The 23221-nt window shown below is 35.2% G+C and overlaps 1 protein-coding gene across 3 annotated transcripts; it reads right to left on the reverse strand.

Moving 5' to 3' along the window:
- Nucleotides 1-432: 432 nt before the first annotated feature.
- On the reverse strand, nt 433-23176 carry LOC109031059 (kinesin-like protein KIF18A). Of its 3 annotated transcripts, none has more exons than XM_072298044.1 (17): nt 22905-23176; nt 20833-21015; nt 19643-19878; nt 18341-18498; nt 16977-17192; nt 16031-16187; nt 14593-14792; nt 13333-13677; nt 12428-12616; nt 11405-11584; nt 10677-10838; nt 10031-10151; nt 9289-9507; nt 6873-7002; nt 5088-5147; nt 2946-2972; nt 433-923 (listed from the first exon to the last, which is right to left on the reverse strand). In XM_072298044.1, the coding sequence occupies exons 2-15, from the start codon at nt 21009-21011 to the stop codon at nt 5102-5104; spliced, it is 2538 nt and encodes an 845-aa protein (XP_072154145.1). In that variant the 5' UTR covers nt 21012-21015; nt 22905-23176; the 3' UTR covers nt 433-923; nt 2946-2972; nt 5088-5101. The 3 variants fall into 3 exon arrangements, with proteins under 3 accessions (XP_072154145.1, XP_072154146.1, XP_018897898.2); XM_072298045.1 differs by lacking the exon at nt 22905-23176 and adding an exon at nt 22700-22837; XM_019042353.2 differs by lacking the exons at nt 2946-2972; nt 5088-5147; nt 6873-7002.
- Between the last annotated feature and the right edge of the window lie 45 nt (nt 23177-23221).

Genomic DNA, 23221 nt, shown 5'->3' on the forward strand with positions numbered 1-23221 from the left:
CAGTGAGTGGATTTTGCTCCATGCAAAATGAAACATAATTATAGAAAACAGGTTATTTCGGTATGCTAGGAATACAGAAATTTCAACTCCTGACAAGTTATTTTTCAATGTGCCTATGGCTTAAGTATGTTCAAAAAATCTGGAAAGATAGCTTAACAGTAATTACTTATTCAGATAATCGATCATGTAAAGCGTTTCGGAAATTTACAAATATAATTACATTAAAATACACTAATTGCCTGCGACACATATGTATACATATATACTGAAAATTAGAAACTAAAATGATTTTTTAAAGTATTAATCTCTTCTATTGTTATTCACTCCCAATATTGGAATGCTTGAGAAGACAAGCGACAGAGGCCCCAAACTTGCTTGTACTTGCTAGATTGAATGCTATTCAGGACTTAGGATAAAATAGAGTCAAAAACGTCACCATCAAAATAAATTTATTAAATTGATAATTGAACAGAAGATCTTTTGTTACAACCTAAAATGAAGGTCATTTTTCATGTCTAATTTTAATAAACATAATAATTTAGTTTTTTTATTTATTAATTTTTGTTCTTTTTTTCATGAGCTGTTGCTCAGGCATACATTAAATATTTTAAAAGTTAAAGCAATTATTGAATCACATGTATTTACACGGTTAAATAAAAAACAAATAATTAGGCAGTTGTAAAATTTAAAAAATTGAAATAGTTACAAAATAGTTAAAAAGTTAAAAATTCCAATAATTACATATTTTTTAAATTCTTAGTACATTTTAGTTCCACATTAATAATACAAAAATTACAATAAAACAGTGGTGGGGATTAAAAACTTAATAGTTACTTGATTATTGATAAATAAAGCGATGAAGCTGGTATTTCAAACACCAAGTTCATAGGTCGAGTTCAAATCAACGCACGGTTTTCTTTCAACTGCAACAGAAAAACATTAAATATGATTATAGACACACACTAATTCAAATATTAGGTGAGAGTAAAAGCAGTCAAAATAAAATAAGATTCTTCGTTAGTTCCATTTTGTGAAATTGATTAATGAGCGAATATGTACAGAGTATTCATTTTTCCTGACAGTTTTACATTTTTCTCTTCCTCCATTAAGGCATCAAAAAGAGAATTTTTTTGAAAGTACAAAAAAAATTGTGTAATCTAATGTGCAGTTTTGGGATTAAATATAATTTTAAAAAAAACTTTTAAGAGAAATCTATTGATTTCTTTCTTTAAAGTTATGAAACAGCTCACATTTTACAGTAATATTTGATGGTTCTTAGTGAGCAAAGCTTAAAGAATTTTTTTTCTTTTAAGGAGAAAAATTCACTCAAAAAAGCAAAAACTTGAGGTAATCATAATCATCAATCAGGTTTAAGCTGATTGCCCGTAAATCTGACATTAAATGTCACGATAAAGATGGAAGCAGACTTTGTAGTGGAGGAATACATGTACGGTGGTCCTGCAGTGTGTTATTCATCAGGATGAAATTCAAAGTTTATTTTCATTTATTCTTACAACCCAACACAGAACAGGATTTTCCTTCCATCATACTTGGGTTGAAATGACATTCCGCTTTCTTACGGAGTGTGTAGTACTAATATGATAGAAACTCTATTTCACTTTGAACACTCTTCACACTCCTCTCCAAAAGAAAGCATTATTTATCCACTAGGATTTTCTTGTAAAATATTTCACCAAGCTCATCATTTTTCTTGCAATATAAACTATAAGAAACAACTGATTGCAAGCACATCCCTTTCCATAGTTTGTGCAGCCTCAGGAATGAAAACTCGTGTACTTTTCGAGCTGTCCTTGAAGGATTTTCAAGCACTTCTTGGGACTTGTCAGTAATTTGTCCCATAATGCATAATATTCTTTCCGTCTTGTGAGTCTGAGTCAGCAATTTTTGGTTCTTGTAGAGGAAAGGTCAGGATATTCTAAGTTGATAAGGTGTTTTTCCGAACAATGTATTTAATGTCAAATGTTGTTATTTCTTGACAGCAACAATTTACCGTTAAAAATAATTTTTAAAGAGTAAGCAGACTTCAAGCACTTTCAAGTCTTTAAAATAAAATCCCAAAATCAAGTTTTTTCAAAGTTTTTTCCAAGGCCACACAAACCATGCTTCCAGTTAGACCAGAGTCAACTGACTCATTAATACAATCTGACACGCACTTAAGTAATAACCACAAATTTTTATCCAATATAAAGAAAACCAAACAAAAACTGTAAAATAGAGACACATTGAGAAAGCAACAAACATGCTAAAAGATTAGAACATAAAGCAAGGCTCTTAACAGCAGCATAGTGCACCAAACACGGACTATCACTGTAATAAACTTTGTAAAAACCAATTTACAACAGAGCAGTCAAATATACACTGGATTTTAGACAACTTGCTGATTGATCAGAAACAGGGTAAGATTAATACCAGTCTTGTCCAAATACGTATAATCTATGTTCAGTTTTGATCTTAACATACACAGAATGATGAGATTAAAAATCATCAATGGAAAGTGGACTTACACATTTTTTTTCATAAGGATTAAAAAAGGGTTCTTGATAAAGAAAGGGATTCATTTTTAACAAATCCTCTAAAAATTCTATCATTCATCAGATGGAGGATTAAAGATGATTGTTTCCGATTTGTAGACAAATCAAATAAAGGGTTGCCCTAAAACCAGTATTTCTTAGTTTTTTGCAAATAATCCCCCAACTTACTAAAAAATTTAGTGATATTGCATGCATTCACTGTAAATCCCATGAGCGTTTTATTTGTGACCATCTTTAATCATAAAATAGTAACGGTATGATGCTCATTTTCTATGCGATCTCTTTACCTATGTTTAAATTTCACTTGATGTACTTCTTGTCCTTGAGAGTAATTCTCTGCGGAAAAACTGAGGCTAGCTAGAACTACATATGTATATTAAAAACTGGACTTACCCGGCTTTTTTACTTTGACTTTTAGTTGTCTACTATGGAACGCCGTCTGTACGAAAACCTATTTTCAGGGGGAGAAGTGATTTTTCTTGGGGGAAGAGCAATTTTCGTCGGGAGAGAAACACTTTTTCAGGGGTGGAGAAACTTTTTTAGGGGTGGAGACACTTTTTCTATGGGTGGAGAAGGAATTTCAGGAGGCGTGAGAATTCTGTGCTCCACTCTCCCGATGAAAATCTTTCCGTCCCTGATCGTGAATATATCGAATATCTGGAGGAGAAATGAAAAAAATAAAAAATTCTTCCCTCCGCCGTGCGTTCGATATCGCGACTCCTCGGTGCGGAGAAGGATCTTGCTGCGCCGCGACTGCTTTCGATATATCGATTGAGCGCGGCGGAGAAACGTTTCTACGCGTGGATCCACTTTTTTTCGCGGCGATCCACTTTTTCGCGGGGAGGAGCCGATCGCGACTGCTCGGCGCACAATGGTCCACAGACTGGATTTAACGGATCTTTATTCGAAAATGCAATGCACCGTTTTGAAAGTTGAAGGAGCTAATCATTTTAGGGTCGCGGATTTTATTGTACATCTTAGTGAGTGAAACAAAATATTACTTAACATCCTGACCGAGAAACTTGACTTTTTAATTGTGATTTCTGACCCTTTTAGGAATAAAGGTCTAAGGATAGCGAGGCTTTGTCAGAGGCAAGTAGAGGTCAAACTCGGGTTCGATGGCTCTAAAGACCTCAGAGCAGACCTAAAGAGGATCTCGGAAAATTCTAAAACTCCTCAGAACAGGAAAATCGTCGCAACAGTACTAAAAAAGCTGGTTCTCCGAGGAAAATCGACTTTGCCGGGAAAAACAGATGTGATAGTGAAAATCAAAGGTCATCAAGTCAAAATACATAAGAATCGATGTATCACACATCGAAAACATTTTTACAATATATTTTTAATAGACTTTGGGGTCGCAAAGGGTTTTACAAGGAAGGCTCGGAAAATTTAGCGTTATCGGAGTGCTGGAGAGTGATAAAAAAAAACCGAGGTCATATTCGGATTTAGCAGCTTCAAATACATAAGAACAACTCTACCGTGGGTCCAGGAAAATGTACCAAAATGAATTGCAGGCATCACAAAAAGACGTCAAATTTCCTAATTTTCCCGGGCAAAAGTCGCTTTTTCGGAAAAGTGAAAGATGAAAGGAAAAAACGAAGGTCATTTTCGGACTCAGCTGCTCAAAACATATCAGAGTAGTATAATTTCGTACATGAGAAAAATTTTACCTACATGCTGCGGGGGTCAGCAGTCGCAAAAACACCAAAAATGCCCATTTTCTGCCCAAGATTGAAGGGCGATGCACAAAAACGGAGGTCATATTCGAATTCAGCGCCTAAAAATACATTCAAATCACCTGATCACGACCGGGAGACTTTTTTTTTAAAAAAACAATTGTTTATACATGTTCTTTATTGTCGTAATAGGAGAAAAAAATCTTGAGTCTTAAAAGGGTCAGAAATCACAATTAAAGTCAAGTTTCTCGGTCAGGATGTTAAGTAATATTTTGTTTCACTCACTAAGATGTACAATAAAATCCGCGACCCTAAAATGATTAGCTCCTTCAACTTTCAAAACGGTGCATTGCATTTTCGAATAAAGATCCGTTAAATCCAGTCTGTGGACCATTGTGCGCCGAGCAGTCGCGATCGGCTCCTCCCCGCGAAAAAGTGGATCGCCGCGAAAAAAAGTGGATCCACGCGTAGAAACGTTTCTCCGCCGCGCTCAATCGATATATCGAAAGCAGTCGCGGCGCAGCAAGATCCTTCTCCGCACCGAGGAGTCGCGATATCGAACGCACGGCGGAGGGAAGAATTTTTTATTTTTTTCATTTCTCCTCCAGATATTCGATATATTCACGATCAGGGACGGAAAGATTTTCATCGGGAGAGTGGAGCACAGAATTCTCACGCCTCCTGAAATTCCTTCTCCACCCATAGAAAAAGTGTCTCCACCCCTAAAAAAGTTTCTCCACACCAAAAAAAGTTTCTCCACCCCTGAAAAAGTGTTTCTCTCCCGACGAAAATTGCTCTTCCCCCAAGAAAAATCACTTCTCCCCCTGAAAATAGGTTTTCGTACAAACGGCGTTCCATAGTCTACTATTCTCACTATTTTGTCCTAAATCGTGCAGGCGTTTTCGAGAACTGTACGGCACTAGAAATAGAGGACACGCATGAATTAAAAATGAAATTCGACGGAGAGGACCAACAACAAAAAAATAAAAATTGAAACACAATGAAAGGCAGTTCTCAGGAGGGATGAAAAAATGAAGCTGTGCGCTGTGACTTGGAGCAAAATTTTTGGAAACATCTAACTTATTAATTTATCTGCCTTTTTGTTTGGACCTTCAGCTGAAAATAATGGTTCTCAGCATGCTTCATTTGACCATATAATTTTTAACTTCTTAATACCAGTGATTTATGTGATGACTAAGTCCGCTCAGGTATTTCTGAACCACAAGTATTTCATTAAACATACCGACATTTATGGAGAGTTTTAGGTGAGTGAATACAATTTGATACAACATTTTTCATTTTATCTTAATTTTAATTTTCGGCTTCCTTTTGCATATGGATTTAAACAGTTTCTTCACCGAATCACTGATAGGAAAGGTAAATATATCGAGGTGTAAAAGACGCCAAACCTTGCGATTCAAAAATCTTGAGAGCCAGGCACATTTACAAACTCAAAAAATAAATTCTGTGTGTATATCAGATGATTCTCAAGTGCCAAAAAATGAGGTAACTGACGATTTCTGCCATGAAGCAGAAAAGCTGGATTACAAGAAACAGTCAGTGCTTTAGAACTGTACGCACCCATTAAAATATTGAGTGATTGTAAATTACAAGTGTTAAAAAAAAAAAAAAAAAAAAAAAAAAAAAAAAAAAAAAAAAAAATTGATGAAGAGAAAAAAAACTTGAAATGATGGCGTCAAGGATGCAGAAGGTGATAAAAGCTGATAAGACACAGCAATCCAGAGTGAATATCGATTTATTCCTGTTACAAACATCAGGATAATTGGTGGAAACTATTTCGAGACAATCAAGATAGATTTTGGCGAATTGTACTTAAACAATGTCATAATCTCCTCCAATTATACCAATGGAAATGGATCGATACTCAATTAGGACACAAGACTAATGGCGTCTGTACTAATTGGTAGATGTGAGAGATACTAATCAGATGTAACAATCGGCAAACAATAAGGTTTCATGAAGAGACAGGAGACCACACTTCCAACTACGATTTTGGCACACTCAAATTTTATGAATTTATACTTAAAAATGTCACTTTCCAAAAACTCCTCGAGCTGATGAACTTAGCTGATGTGACTGGATGTGATGGAATAAATAGCCTAGGATGGACTGGCCTACTTTTTTTTAACTTGGTATGTACATACCACAATAAAGATCAGTCTTGGATTTCTAGCCATCTCTATCCTGAATTTCCTGAACTATTGCAATATTCAATGCTGACTACCTGCTGTTACTAGAAGCCTGAAAAACTGATTGCTCACTTGATAACAGTTGTCATTAGTGCAAGGAATCACTTACGTATCTGGTAGAATAAGTAAATAATTAAGAATCACAGAATTCTCTCTAAGCACAATGGGAACCTTAAAAGAGTAGGTACATATTCCTATTTGACAAGGTTAAATTAGGTTCTTTTGAAGTATGACATTCTTCAACAGGGTTACTGAATGGAAAAATATTTAATCAACTTGAGGTTGAACCTGCGTAACGATACTTTCCTGCAGAATCAAAACATTCCTTTTATTTTTCCCAATTCAAATAATTTCTGAGCTTGTCACGATTTCTCAGATTTTTAAGACTGTTAGAGACCCTTTCTTACAAACTTCCGGGAGGAATAGAATCTTACCTTAACTGATTGGCATCCACTAATGTTTTGAGCATGCTCCTCCTTTTCATGTTATCTCTAGGCAGCAACTTGTTTAAAGAATTTCTTCTTTTACCCTGTGCTGATTTCTTCATTGCCGTTGATAAAGTGGCTTTGGAAAGAAAAAGAAAGGAAGATTCTTCCTGAATCAGGTGTAATTTTCAAGTGATTGAAGGAGCACCGCAAAGGTGGCAAGCAATAGGATAGAGAAGACTTGAGATTTTGAGCAATAAGGATAGCAAGTAAGTTTTTTTATGACTTGAATCAGCTAAAGATTTTTTAAAGTTAAAATCCATGCAGCTCAATTTTCTAAAATAACTTAGATTTTTACAGTAGAAGTTTTTAAATCTGATACAATGACAACGGTGAAAAAATCTGATAAAATTAATTGTCTGGACCTGAAAATTCTGAGGAAAAAAATTTGATTTGACGCTAAGATCAGTTGATTTAAAGGCAGATTCTTCATTTTAAGATTAGACTGACCCTGTTTCTAAAAATCAGCAAGCGTCTTGGTAACCATGGAAGTTATTTTAGTACTTCATTTTCTTAATGACGACTGTCCATGGAAAAGAGTCCTTTTAGGAACAGAAGCCATTTCTTTTCAGAGAGCACTTGAGGGGCTGGGTGCAGGAAGGACACTTGATTGCAGTGTTTCAGAATTTCTGCCACTAAATGTTTTGAAGAAGAACCCAATGGGTGGTTTTTCTGGGATTTTTACTACAGTACACTGTAGAATCGTGAAGAATATTCAGTAAAAATGTTAATAAAATATGAAATGCATGCATTCACTTTCCTTTCAATGAATGAAATACTAGCAGAGACTCTGAAAGACTGCAACCCAGAAGTGCCTTTCTTGAACCCAGCGCCTCAATTCTTTAGAAGTTAGTTCAAAAAGTCAGAATTGCAATTTTCCGCAAAAAACATTCTTAAACATCTACAGAGCTTTTAAATTGGAAATTACTTAAGTTTAGTACCAACAGAGGGTAAAACTGGCAGTATATTCTGAGTGTTTTAACCTAAAACACATTGGATTACATTTTCGAATGGCAATTCTTTCAAACTGCTAGGACCTTGATTAGGTTCAATGTATTTCAGACTTTTCTGACCCATTATTTATGTAAAACACCACTAAATTTATTTTTTGAAGAAATCCGTGGACAGTCTTTCATAAATATTCCGGGACTTGGACACATTCAATAAAAATCAGCATGCTGGATTAGAACCATGCTTGAATTAAGACCAATATTTGAGACATTACAACTCAAAATTTAGCGAACAAAATCTCTAAAAAAACCCTTCTCAGAAAAATTTTCGAAAACAAAGACTTGAGATTCAATAAAGTCAAAAATGATTTGGGATATTCGCGGAGTTACGCAAGAGTCCAAGTTAAGAAACATGTACTTCTGGAGCATTGCGATTGAGTAAATCAAGAGATTATCACAAAAGAGAAAATTTTAAGATCGAATTAAATTTTGTTTTACTAATATTTTTAGCTTCATGATTTAAAACACACCTGTCAACAATAAATCGGATAAAAACATGCAAAGTTCTATGGAAGAGACTACCCTAAATTTAAAAAAATGTAGCTGAGTCGCAGAAATGGGTCTCCAGGTGGGTATAAGCTCACACTGTTCAGGGTAGGTAGTGGAAGTTTGTGGCTTAAGTCAGAAGTATTGATTTTCTGTTTTTGACGCTCATTGCTTTTTAAAATTCTCAAGAATGTTGTGTTAAAATTTCAAGTCATAATTGGGCGGAATTAACTGGAATCAACCCAACTGCATCAAACGTTCCCTAAGTTCTTTTTCTGCTTTATTTTTTCAACAGAGAGCTAATCAACATTCTGATTTGAAATTTTTAGAGTATATTCTCTCTTTTTATTATTTTCGAGAATATATATATAATCTAGAACAAATTCATACAGAGTTAAAGCAAAATGTTGGTTGGTTCTTGATAAAAAACAAAACAAAACTCAAGAGGACTTTACACGACATGAAATGTAATTGAACTGGTTCCAATAGAATCCGTCTAATTTCAATAAAAATATTGGTGATACATCAATGTTAAACTAGACCCTGGAAACCCTCTTTTCTTGACTCCATTGCAAACACCTATATTTTCACTGTATATTTACACAGACATATTTTACATAGGGACAGTCAGAAAGGACTCAATCCTGTGGCAACTTTGGGACTTCCTCTGTGAGTTTCATTGCGATGAAAGGAGAAAAACAAGCAGAATCAAAACACATAGCGATGAATATTCAGTCGCCAATAAGCTGACATTTTTTTAAAACAGACAATGGACAGAAAACGAAAAGGTTCAGAAGCAAAAGCCATTCACCATTGAAAGCCACAAAGAAATCACAACGTAAATCAATAAAGCTGAAATTGGTACTTACCAGTTTTACCTGGCGTCGGGAGATGAGCTGTAACTGATTTAAAGTTGGCGCCACGAGGTGTCCTACTGGGCGGCAGCATTTTGGCACTGGGTAGAGGTTTATTTTCTTTGTTCAAGCCATATTTCACATTCGGCTGAAGCATGTCCCTTAGAGGTGTCTTTCTGCTGGAGGCTAAGCCTACTCTCTGCTTCCAGTTGTTCATGGGCTTCTTTTTCATGCCTACAAAAATGTTTTCTCATTAGTTTCTATTTAGATATATAATAACACTGAAGAGCTTAATATAGTAGCAAATACTTAATAATTAATTTTGCAAAGAGCAAGTTGATAAACTTTAGTCATGATCTTAGAGCATTTCCCTTTCATAAAATACTAAAAACATAACGGGAAAAGGAGATACTAGTACATCTAATGGACGCTAGCTTGATTCGAAAATCTCACCAACTCAGATCAAATCGAACTCATTGCCTAAAATGAGGAGGGCTTAGGGAAGGTGCCAAATCGGAGAGGACTTCCTATTACATTATTTATGCATACTTTTGAATAATGTCACATCCAAAAAACGACAGTTAGAATTAGATAGGATCATAAGACTTTCAAGACAACGCGGTGTTTTGTGAGAAGTTTATTTGCTTTAAAAGCACAAGCTACACAAACATTATGTTCAATCTTAAGGCAAATAAAAATTGATGACAATGACTATACTGCAGATGAGACGGGTTAAAAATGCTGCGAACATACTTACTTCTGGGTGGAGAGGGAAGTTTCAGATTATTTGGCATCGTGAAAGTACCATCTAAATTACTAGAGTTAATTGGTCTAAGTGGATTACTACTGGTAGAAACTGGATCACCGGGCCCTGGTGCCTGAAAAATAAAGAAACCGAGGCAGGTTTTTACTTTTGGTGCAGTCATAAAAGGGAACTAAGAGACTAGATACATAAAAGACACGGAAAAAAATTTGCTAGATTTCCTTTTCTTGGAAGTTTTTTCGATCTGAATACTTCATGCAATGTCACAATAGCCCTGCAGTAACTTCACCGCTGGCACGCTGTCAACGGAGAATAGTTTAAGTACATAAAATGTTTGAGTTTGTTGGGGGATAGAATGCTTGATGGTTTGCATTGTTTGAATTGACAGATGACTAGCATGTTTGCATACATTTCCTTAATGTTTTTAATAAATGTTAAGGTGCCTCAAGAGGTTGTTGGAATCATTCCATTGCTTATAGTAAACAGAGAATTTTGCGAACATATTGATCAAACTGTCTAAAATTCAGAGAAAAGATGCAAAAAGGACTTTATGGTCAATCTTTCTGTGACTTATTATTCTCTCTCTCTCTGATGTCAATATTATACATCCTCGACTGGATAATGAAGAAAGGACCCTTACCGGAGGCTGATTGACAACTAGGGTTGGTAACTCTGGCGATGACTGCGCAGAATCAGATGAAAATAATTGGATTGGCCGTAAAATGAAGTTATTATTAGACGCTTGCTCCATATTGACATCATCATCATCCCAGGTGACAGCTTTCATTTCCTTCCAGAAATTCTAAATAAGAGAAATTAAAGAAATAAATACAATCAAACAGAGCATTAAAGAGTGCCTGAAATGACCTGGAATCAAAATTACCAGTTTGTCCACCTCTAGAGCATTCTAATAGACTGAGAATAATTTCTATTAGTACCTGTGAAAAAAAAAATGGTTGGACAACTAAATCTTATGCCCTCGTCAAAGGAGTAGGAAGTGGAAGAAAAAATTTTTAAAAGCAGAGTTTTTAAGCTTAGTTAGACATTCATTTACTTAAGGTCCCCAGGTTGAGGTGGTCCAAGTTAGAGACTTATTTTTGTCAACACATTTCTAATTTTCCATTTGGGAGAAGAAACAATATCAAAGAGGGAGAGCAAACAAACTCTGTCAGAAATCCCTTCAACTGATTTCATGCGCAAGAATTTTAGCTGATGAACACTCATTATAATGCAATTTTCTTTGTAAAACAGAAAACTCGAGTTTTTTTTCTGATTTTCCAGACTGATCCTAATTACTGCAATTTTAAAATGTTTATTTTATTTCTTTTCCTGATGATTGCCACCTTGAAAATACTTAAAGATTGGTACCTTATATTCCATTTCCATTTCGTTTGTGACTTTGTTGAAGCCCTTGAGGAGTAGGAAGTATTTCATAATCATATTCGACGTTTTTGTCAACTGTTGTTCCCACACTTCCTGGCGCGAGCTTTGAAGTCTACTTAATTTTTCGCCATGGGCATACCTTTGTTCTAGATCATTATTTCGTAACTGGAACAACATACAAAAAATATATTAGTAGCCTTTAACATCAAGGATGTAAACGAAACTATTGTTACCATTGCTAACAATTTAACCAAGTTATTTGAACAGCCAACTTCTAACCATTATAACTTCAGTTTGGTTTAATATTCCAAGGGGGTTTTTGCCCTGGGAAGTCCATAGAACATTTATCTAGACCACATTTTCCAATTAGAAACTACTATTCCTGGTCCATCCATGAAAACATCTATTTGCGAGGGAAACTGAAGGTACAGGTGTTGTTTCTACAACTTTAGTACAGTTCCATAACGCAAAATGTAATCCATCTATGCTCTGAAGACAATAACTCAATTTCCAGTTTTTGAGGAATAAGGTTCGTTTTACCGCAAATGGTCTCATCTGTTCCTGTTATCGTATTTATTCATCAAGATGTGCTGTGTTTTTTTTTTTAAAATACAACCAATGATTTAGTTAAACTCAATTTGATGATAAGCATTTTTTCATTTTCTGTTTTGAAAGATTTAACTTTTTCACAAATTTCAAACATGGAATAGAAGCTGTTAATATCCAATCACAAAAAAGTAAATAAATTTTAGTTCTTACTTCTTACTTTTCATTTCCCTTAAAAACTATGAACTTATTTTTAAAACATAGTTTGCAAGAGACTGAAATTTTTTTCATCTCATACGTACTTTTGGAGCTCTTTAATGTCATAAGTATGAACGTGTAACATATTTTCGTGAAACAGTTTCATTCTGACGACCGTTGCAGGGCAATAATACGAGTAAATGAAAAGAGAAGGAAAAAAAGAGAACCAATAATAAAACCAAAATAAAATTGAGTGAATCTTACCGTTAGTTCTAAATTTCTAATATCTACAGATAAACTATTGTACAGATTATTTTTCTTTAATTCTTTGACTAAATCTTTGATCGCTAATGAATTTGTCTTTAATTTTGTTTCCGCTTGAGAAATGGCATCCATCACTCCAACTACTCTTCCTTCTAGTTGAGCAAGGCTTGATTCTAATTTTGTTCGACCCTGAAAAATCAATTTAAATAAAAAATCAGAAAAGAAGAGAAAATTGAAGTTAGCAAATAGAAGCAATTGACAAAGACCAAAGTTTCAACCTCCACTTTGGGAACAATTTAAATTATCATTGAACAGTTACGTGTCATGCTTTGCGATATATTGATTGATCTGCCATTATTTGAATCTAAGGAAAAGGATTGATAGACAGGGTGTTCGCAACGAACACCAATCGATTCTTCACCACAGCTTCAAATGGGGAAATATTGATAATCTATCATTCAGCCTCGCCACTGAAAAACAAATAAGCTAGGTACAATAAAAAGAAAGTTTAAAATAGGTTTGGATCTGAAAATGAAAGTGATGGCTGGACTCTGATAATGCACAACCTAGTATGCAATACAGTAAATTGCATACGTATTTCATTTTAAGTGAAAACTTATCTGCATTACTTCTTAAAAATCTTTGATTTCATCTCAGTAATTTTTAATGGAAATTCCTCACGATAAAGTTTGATGAATATTCTTTAAAAATATCAAACAATTAACCAGTAAGTTATTTCATTTTCTAATGAAAGGAAACTAAAGAAGAGATGCCAAAACAAATTATCTGAGAGATTTATGTACCTATTTTGCAGGTGCTCATTGCCTGGTAAAAACTGCATTGGGAGGCTGTATTAACACTGTGTAAGGAGCCCACAATTAACCAAGAAACAAATTGAGACTCACCTTGCCAGATGACTCGATTCCATTCTCTAGCTTGGAAACACGTTCGAGATCAAAATGCTTGCACTTTATTCGCCATTGGAGAATTTGTTTCTGTGATTCTAGGAGCAGGATTTCCTTGGTGATGCTTTCTTTTTCTCCAAATACTTTGTTCAGCTTGTCCTTCCATTCCTTGATTTGCACCAATGGCTTGCATTTGCAGCTGCTACTCGGAGGACGCTCATTGGCAATTTGGCTTTGGAGTTTCTGGTTTTGAGCTTTGAGCAGACTCAACTCTCTTTTGAGGTCGTCATTCATTTTCTTATATTGCAGCGGGTTACAGTTCATAGAGACAATGTTCTTTTGCAGCTGAAAACAAACACGATCAGGGTAATCACAGATAGTAGAACTAGATCATAAAGGAAAAAGAGATATCGCTATTTTTGAAGGTTTGAGACTCTTCAAGAGCAAATTGGTACACGTGTAAGAAAATTTAGTATTAAAAAAATTCCTGGCATGGATCATGCAAGTTTTCGAGAGAATAATTCAAGAATGGTTTGATATTTTCAAGCTCTGCAATTGAAAATTCTCAATCATGATACAATGGGCGAGGTGAGGTTTCAGAGTTAAAAATAAACTACATAATACATTTTTTTTTTTTAAGAAAACAAATAGCAGTTCATCTTCATCAATTAATTTAAACTGACACTACATAGCACACCCTGCATCAGCAACAGATTCACCCGTGCTGTGTTTCCGACATAATAACAAAAAACTTTGCAATTCACAGGCTTTGTTAGTTTTTCTGTATGTTTCACAAGAGAACTTTGTTTTTACTTGCAGAAATTTTGAGTATATTTCTTTACGAGTGTAGAAAATGCAGGATTGAGGGTTAGTAGGAAAGGTAGAAGGTAACTAAAAAAGTCGTAATTCCTTTTCCCACTAAATTTTCTGAGCAGTTACGCAAGGACATGTACCGACTAATCGCTCTGCAATTTCTCAAGAAGACTTGGAGACCGCAATTTAGTGGGTAAAATTATACAACTTGCGATTTAGCGTAAAAGCTAGGAATTTTGCAGGAGAATCCGTAATTCTTTGATCTACTTACTTGTGAACATTTTCAAAGCTTAATCCTCGGACTAATTTTCTAAAGATAAGTGTTCTTTATTACACTGAAATTGATTTCAAGAACACTATAAGAAAGTAAGAAACTCTCTGTAGGCTAAGACAAATTCACACAAATGAGGAGTCAAAAATTTTTGTTGCTTGTTTTCCAAATTTTACCTTAGATTTGATTTTCTTGGCACGATCCGCATATTTCAATGTGTTGTAGGTATCTTCATAGGCTATCTGTGCCGGTGATACATTTGCAATCATAATAGTTTTGCAATTCCCACCTAAACTGTCCTTTAAAATCCTGGTTAACTTTGAGTCACGATACGGAATATGCCGCTGGTTATCCGCTAGGGCATTAATCACATTTCCTGTGCAATAGAAAAATCTCAATTAGTTACACATGGTTGCCAGTGATAAAAATACTATTTTATTGTAGAATCAATAATTTTATATTGAGCTCTTAAACCAGAACTAAAGGGCACTCCAAAAACTTAAAATTTCTTCTAGTTTTCATAATATGATCTAAAATTCCTACTGGAGGGACATTATCAAAATTTTAAGAGCAGAAGATTTACAGGGTTATCTTGTGTGCAAAGGAATTCCCGCTTTAGTCATCAGGGAGCAGAAAGAGATCAATTATATGAATACAAAATGCAATAGTCTAAAACATATAAGGCACAAGAAAGCAATTTTAAAAAAATGATGACCCTTTGTTGTTTTAGAAACTGAGAAATTCGGAGAAAAAATAGACAATCTTGGTGGAAATTTCCAGAAAAATAGAGGGGGAGGGTTGTAGCAGAAGCTCAGAGGCAATTTGAAAATGTTAGTAAAAATCATGAGACAATTGCAAAATTTAGCTTCGAAGGAAATTATCCGAGACATGGCCAGCAGGCAACATCATAGAATTTTTTTTCACTCTTGTGGGATAAACTTTAACAGTTTCCTTCAACCAGGGTAATTACTTCTTGAAACACTGATAAAACGCTTCACTTACCTTCCAATATGAGATAATTTTATGACTGCGTAAAAGTTCATCACTATTTATAGCTGCCTTTAAAGGAACAGGAGACTTTTCTGTTCATCAGGACACAACTTGTGAAATTTTGTCGCTGGCATTTCTCGGAAATTGATGAAAGTTTGGTTCAAGACTACTTAGTTAAAATTGTTTAAATGGTGCACAAAATGACTTCAGAAATAATGGCTGATGATGAAATTCTAGATTTTTCAAGCATATGATAGAAAAGGCCAAAAATGAGAAAGGGAGGAAATCTTTTGTTTTTGAGAATTACCAGAAAGAAATACATAGTAAAAAAGAAACTTACATTTCTTAAAATCTTTGATAAAAATATGGATTAAACAGTTTTAAGTTGTGAGGCTTCATCAATGGCTAACTGAATGGTTTCCTCATTTGCGAAACTTTCGGTTAGTATCATCTCTGTCAAAAAGCTTTAAAATTTGCAAAACTTTTTTGTCAAGTGTTTAACCGCTAACTTCTCAATGTATGCTGCTTTCTACCCCAATACATCATCATTGAGATTGATAAAACAAACTTTCGATTAGAAAACTTGTTGAGATGTTCATTAAGAATTGCAATTTTCCCACTCACCTAAAGCTAGAAGCGATTTATTGATGTTCGAGCCTTCATTGAACCTTGCTTTGACATTTTGGGTGGCGGATGCCCTCTCGGAACCAGCAAGATCAATCATTGAAAGTTTGAAATGTTTGAACTGGTCAGTCCCTTTTGGCGCCAGTTTGACAAATACCTGTCGCAAGATGACAAGCAGTGAACATTAGTGAAATTTTTTTGCAATTAACGAACAAGTAAATGTTGTTATAAGGTATTTGAAAGCCTCAAGGAGAGATATTTGACTTCTTAGGATTCCTCCATCTTGAATTTTCAATTTCCTCAACTCGAAAGGGCAAAACTCTTTGCATTTTTTACCCTCTTCCAGCAGCATTTTATGTGAGAATCAAGAGAGATTTCGGGTTTTTTTTTTTATTCTTTCAAATACCTACTCCATGAGAATCGTATAGTTTTTCTTTTATGAAAAGAGGCGTGCGCAACCAGCACCTCCAAATGGAAAAGATAAAAAAATTTGGAATAAAAAAGAAAAACAGAATGGGTCAGTTGCGCTGGTCACAGAATTGTGTTTTGATGCTTGATTCTTGTAGATCAGTCAAAAATAAAAAGATTTGTCCAAACAGCAACTTTCTATGTTCAATATTAACGGAGATATCATCCTTCAAAATGTTGGGTTTTTGACGTCATCCACCGCGGTTGTGCATAACATGGTATGAGGTATGTGCTACCGCAGTGGATGACGTCATAAATCAAGTTTTTCAAGGCGCAATATCTCTGTTAATATACAACGTAGAATGTTGCTGTTTGGACGAATCTTAATATTTTTAGCTGCTCTACAAGAATAAAGCATCAAAACACAATTCTGCAACCAGTGCAACCGATCTGTTAGCATTGCTTAAAGTAGGCTCCTTAACTTTTGAAGGTGTGTATTCATGGAAAAGCCATTCAAACTACATGAGATATAGCTTACTTGGAAAATAGCATGACTCCGAGATGACTCAGCATTAGCATCAGTGGGATGCTGGGTCCTTTGTTTGTTTCCTTCTACCAGTCGCTCAAATAATTCGTCCTCTGAATTAATCTCTATCACTTTCATTCCACTGATCACTACGTCTCCATTCCTTTCAAGAAGATGCAGCTGCTTGGATTCGGGGTTGAGCAGATCGTGGACTACCTCGTTATATACCTGAAAGCATTGAGTAGTATATGAGACACAGGTTTTAACGTGTGAGAAGTTTTCAAATGGAGCATCGATGATTTACTAGGTGTCAGGAGTCAAAATTGGAGGAGTTTATCTTGAGTATGATATTACATTTTGACGGCGTAAGTCTGCAATCACATATCTCGTTTGCGGTGACTGAAAATCTTCGCCTGTATGTTATATTTGGAAAGGAGAAAAAATTGGCTTCATTCCTTGAAGTTTATGCAGAATTTTCTTCGCACAGTGAAGAAAAATCACGGCAGTTTTGAAGAATTGCTGTTGAGTTTTCTGTTTAAAAAATAATGTATAACAAGAAGTCTGCGACGTCGCAAACCCAGATATGTGATTGCCAACTTACACCATTTATTTACTTTTTCTACGAGCTAATTTCCCTTAATTTTTTCCATTTGATTGGCTTTGAAGACTGTGTCTTAGTTTCTTGATTGATGAATACATTTCTGATTCGATTTTACAATAAGTACAATGCCTGGAATTTTGAAACAATCTCATTCCATAATTTTTTACACAGCAGAGGATCAGCATCAACTCGCCTCTGATGAGCTCTCAAACTCATGCAGATACAGACCTGTACTGAGAGCTTGAGTACATGAGCACTGTCAATGTGTGGGTGGAAGAGGACATGACTGCTAGATAACGACTTAAAGCAGTTGCTACGCCCATACCTGTTTTCTTTCATTGTGGATTTTTGGAAGCAAGTCCTTCAAGACGAATTTTCTGACATGGGTTCCCTCTCACTTTGCCCACTTCAGCCCAACTTCGAGCCAACAGACAAATTTAAAGACAAAATGGTTTCAAAATAGGAAAAAAAGGAAGAAAATTCCTGGTTTCAATATCGATTTTCTGATAACGCCTGAGATTTAAAAGCACCAATTGATCCTAGCAATTTTCATTTCAGTGGTTATAAACCTACTAATATTTTACTGTTGTGAGTAAGAACGTTAATTATCAAATATTATTAGTGCTCGTGTTTCGTGGTATCAATAACTTTAGATACAATGCATAATGGAGGCTTGCTTTATTCCCTCTTTCAGTACTACAAACCAATATCAGGATTAAACTCGAATAAAATGAATGACTGAAGACCCAATCCAACCATGAGAAATTGAACCAACCTCGATGTAACCCACAACAAGCGTGATGTCATGATCTTCCCGCAATTTTTCAAGCTCAGCGTAGAGAGCCACCATGGTCAAGTACATGATACCTTTGTTCTCATCGTTTCCAAGCATTGTGTATGTTTTTCCAGCTCCAGTTGCTCCGTAGCTAAAAACTAAAAAAAATTGAAAAAAAAAAAAAATTAAATGGATGCCAAGTGGGAATAGTGAGCGGTTAAAGGTATGGTAAGAATTGATGGCAAAAAAATAAATAAAATAAAGGAGTGGGCCCTGCTTCAAAAGGTGTCTGATCTTCAATTAACAGTATGGTACAATTCTGCCATGCTAAGGAAGAACGCTGTGTGAACATACAAGAGTTGCCAAATCTTCCTTGATAAAACATGTATTTTTGACAATATTTATGCTCAATTTTCTTTTAAATTTTCAGATATTTTAGTTTAAATTGCGTACAAAATAGTCTGAAAATTTTGGAAAAAAAATATTCACAATTTTTCCAATAAATTCGGTTTTTATCGAAGGGAACTTGGCAAAGTCTGAAGGCTCATACGGTGTTCTTTCTTAGCATGGCAGAATAAGGGGAGGTTCACACTATCCTGAGGGGAACTCAAAACCATCCTTCTTTTATCTCTTTGATGAATTTGATTAGAAATTGGAATACTTCACTTTGGGGACTCAATACGTTCTAAATAGGCTTTGATAACATTTGTTGAGGAATTAATTATACCTCTTAAGAAGACAAAACTATTTTTAAATCTGAAATAAACATTTTTTTTTAAGTTTTGAAAAACTTACACCTACCGGGAATCAAATGATTAGTCAATGATTTTTTAAAACATGGGGAGGTAAAATAAATCGTGACCCATGCATACATTTCAGTGTGATGAGCAGTGACAGAGAATGTTAAATTTCAGAATGATATAATCATGAAGAGGCGTAGAAGACATTATATTGTTCAGTTCTGAGTTTAGTTAGTTAGCCTTGTTTAGTTACAGCATTTTGGAATAAGGAACTACAATTTCTGGCTCATTCACAAAAGCATCTAGATCTGCAAAGAGAAATTAATGGTACATAAGTTGTTTCTAAAATGAGCAAGAAATAGTAGTTCCTGATTGCAAAATGTAGACCAGTTAGGCGATGGGAAATGCAGATAGGCTGATTTTGGTGAAATCCAACCATTTGTAGTTTAAAGTCTTAGAAGAAATTCTAATTCAGAGGGTTTTAAACAAAATCAGACTGCATTTCTGCCAATACTTTAATATTAAAAAGGAGATGGGGTTCAGTTTCAAGCGTATTGATTACCTGAGCAGTTGTAACCTTCAAACAGAGTTTTGATGACATCTTTTGTGGTATGCTCATAAACTTCATTATTGTCTGCATATTGATCAAAAACTCGATCGAATGTCAACGGAAGGTTTTTATTTGCTCGCTTCGTTGGATCTCTTAATTTCTGTTTGACGCCATGGTAGAAGAAAGGGACATCGCTTTCTTTAGGATCAAAGATTAGGGATGTGGAGTCCACAACATCGATAATACTCCTGAAAAAAAGAAAAGACAAAAACTTTAGAAGAAACGCTCGCTGGTTGGACGGCTTTCAAAGACTAAAACTAATTTAGAGGAGAAACCTGCAGAAAATCTGTAATTATTGAGGTGGAATTCCTTTTGAAAAAAAAATAAAAAAAATTCATGATAACTCTGTGGGTCTTTTACTCAAAGGTGGAGGGGGGAGGGGGCAAGGAAAATAATTGCTCTCAAACTCCTTAAGTCCATAATTCTTTAATCCATCCTCCTTAAGTCCTCAAAATTATTAACACATGTACTACTATATGAATGATAGTACTGAGTTGAGCTTTTGCCAGAATCCTACTGCAACGAGCAACATTGAGTAGGTCTGAGGAGGTGAAAATTGCGGAGGCTTAAAACAATTAAAATGCCTGTAGGCAGGGAATGATTCCGATGAATCTTGATTTTTGCGAGTCCTAAACACTCTGCTCCAAAATTTACATTCACAAACAAGAGGGGCTGAAATTATGAAAAATTGAAGACATTGAAAAATGCATCTATAAATTGGAATTAAATGGATAAAAGTTGGTGGTTACTATAATTACTTAATCTATAATGTATCATCTCCCACACAGAGGGGCTTACCTCCAATTCAAGGTGTTGCAAAATTAACTTCAACAATTCAATTTCTTACAAGAACTTGACTGAGTATTTTTATTTTAATTTACGGATTTGGGAATGATCAGAGGAAAAACCAGTGAAATTCCCACTTTAAAAACCACAATGGTTCCTCTGTACCTAAAAAAAACAACTTACTTACTTACATGCAGAAATTTTCTAATTATGAAAGGTAGTTATATTTTTTTGTCCTAGAAATGACAAATTTTTCAAAGGACATTTCAAAGCTATGATGAATTATTGTAAACTGTGGCTAATGGAAAGAAAGTAGTTTTGTAATATGTTTTCTATTGATGTACGCATTTACTTACCTATCATTTTTTTCTCTTTCTCGTCCATTCAATGGCCTAACTCTGATGAAAACTTGAACATTAGAGTTCGTTGGCGGACTTGTGGAGGGTGCGGCAGAAACTCCAGTTGCACTTCTGAATCTTTTGATGTTTCGTGGGGAACAAACTTTTCCACCATCTCGTCTGCTGCCGAGGACCATGATTCTAAAAAACAAAAACATTATCAGAGGATAAAAAAGTAGACTAGGAGGCGATGAGCACATATCAATGAAACAAAATACAGTCAGAAACTTGAGGAAAAGCTGATCTTCCGCTATGATTAGAGTAAACACTTAAAATTTTTTTACAGCAGGTTGAGAGGAGTGCAGTCTACACAAAAAATCATACCTAAAGTACTTAATCTCTGATAAACTTCGACAGATTTGATAACAGCTCTGGGAGACAGGGGAGGGTATTCAAATTCGAGTTCAATTTGATAGTAAAATTCTTCTCTGGAGCACAAAGAAACGTATCCTCCAAGCATCCCATTAGGGTGTACTAAGAAACAGGCCCCATTGATTTTTACCGAAGGAAGGAATCTCACAGCCTCGAAAGAAATAGGGCCTAAGTTTCCAAGTTAAAATTTAGCAGCATTTTACAACTGCAGCCTTCTGCTTATCCATAGGGTCATAGGCATCATTCCAGGATCATCTTATGAGGATTGGGGGGGATGATAGACTTAGGTCTGCATTAAGGCAAGATTTGTCAGCTCTTTTTTTACTGCTTGCCATTATAAGAGGGATTTAATTAAGAGCATTAACATAAATGTATAGACTGACAATGTAGCAATTATTAGAAAATGTAAGACATGTTCTTCTCATTTTACCTTTTATACATACAAATAGGTAACTACTTATGCATCAAAATTAAGTTCATACATGATTGAAATAAATTTGCATTCTACATTTAAATTCTTGTGTTCCTTACGCGGAAAATTGTGTGAAAACAGAAAGACATCATCTATGACACAGGAATAATGGTTAATTGACCAGAATTCTCCCTAAAAATAGCCTGTTTAAAGCAGGTTGTTTAGGTATAAGTTCAATACTAATTGTAATATGTGAAAGTTTTTCATGTAACTGTATCAAACTGTTGGGCATTTGTCCTGAGAAAATGAAGTACATTATTAGGTTTTTCATAATTCGGGCTTTTGGTTCAGGAATAAAGAAGAAAATCTAGCAAGAAGTGACAAGCCAGTGACTCCTTCCAAGCATTCTTGCACAGGGTCATAGAGTAAGTGGATGCTTATGGAGTTTACTAGTAGCATCCACTGACCAAGGGCTCTAAAGGATAGTGAAACTATAAACTAAGACGAGGACAATGTTCTAGAGATAATGAATCAATGTAAGCACAGCAATGTATCATCAGATAAAAGCAGGTGCAATATCCAAGAGAACGGGGAGCTAGCTAAATGAAATAGAGAGGGCAAAATACGATTCTCTCTTGAAATAGAATGCAACTGAATCATTGTGTAAATCTTTGAGACCTTGAATCTGGAAGGGTCAGATAAAACTTATCTGTATATGATAATGAGCTTAGATAGGTATCCAATGAAAATAATGATAAGGTAACACAAGTGAATTAGCATCATAGGTACTGATTACCATTTTAAGTTAAGAAGTAAACTTCAGTACAAAATTGAAAGATGTAATACATCCATTTACTTCCATCAGAGTGGATAATTGGTTTACTTTCGGGGCATCAACACTCTCATGCCAAGTATGGCAGCACTCATAAGAGAAGGTAGACAAATGAAAAGGATCTGAGTTGAATTCAAAGGAATTAATCGGAGGGTAAAATTACCCCAAAAATTTAAGAGGCCATAGATTAATGGAGGAAAAGAATCTACCTTAAAAAGCTGGTCGAGCTCTCGAAATGGCCTCAAGCTAGAATCAGTGAACCATGTTGACAAAGACAACACCTTGAGATTTAGCCACATTTGAGAGGCTTTCCTCCAAAAATTTACAAGAGCGGTTCATTAAGACTGAGTTGAACACGAGTTTGATAAGAGAAAGGTGTTTGACTCAGGTAATTTTAACGTAACACATAAGTACCTTCAGTGTATGACAGGCTTCAGGTCTTGATGAATGAAGCTCTCACCAACACCAGTTGCAGCCTCAGTTTTGGTCAGCTGAAAAACCGAATACGGATCCTTGCGATGACATTTCTCGAGGACCTATCGACTAATGTTGACTTCACGTTCTTCTAAAATATCTACACTTGATCACGCTGATGATACGATTCGAATTAGGGGCCATGAAAATTTGGAAAAAACTTACCGATACCGATAAAACGAACTTTTGCACCCTCGCGTCGTGACTCGGATTTAAAAACTCCCACTTTTCACCGGAAAACAAAAACAAACGTTGAG

The sequence above is a fragment of the Bemisia tabaci genome, chromosome 3 (genome assembly GCF_918797505.1).
Source record: "Bemisia tabaci chromosome 3, PGI_BMITA_v3".
NCBI classification, from domain to species: Eukaryota; Metazoa; Arthropoda; class Insecta; order Hemiptera; family Aleyrodidae; genus Bemisia; species Bemisia tabaci.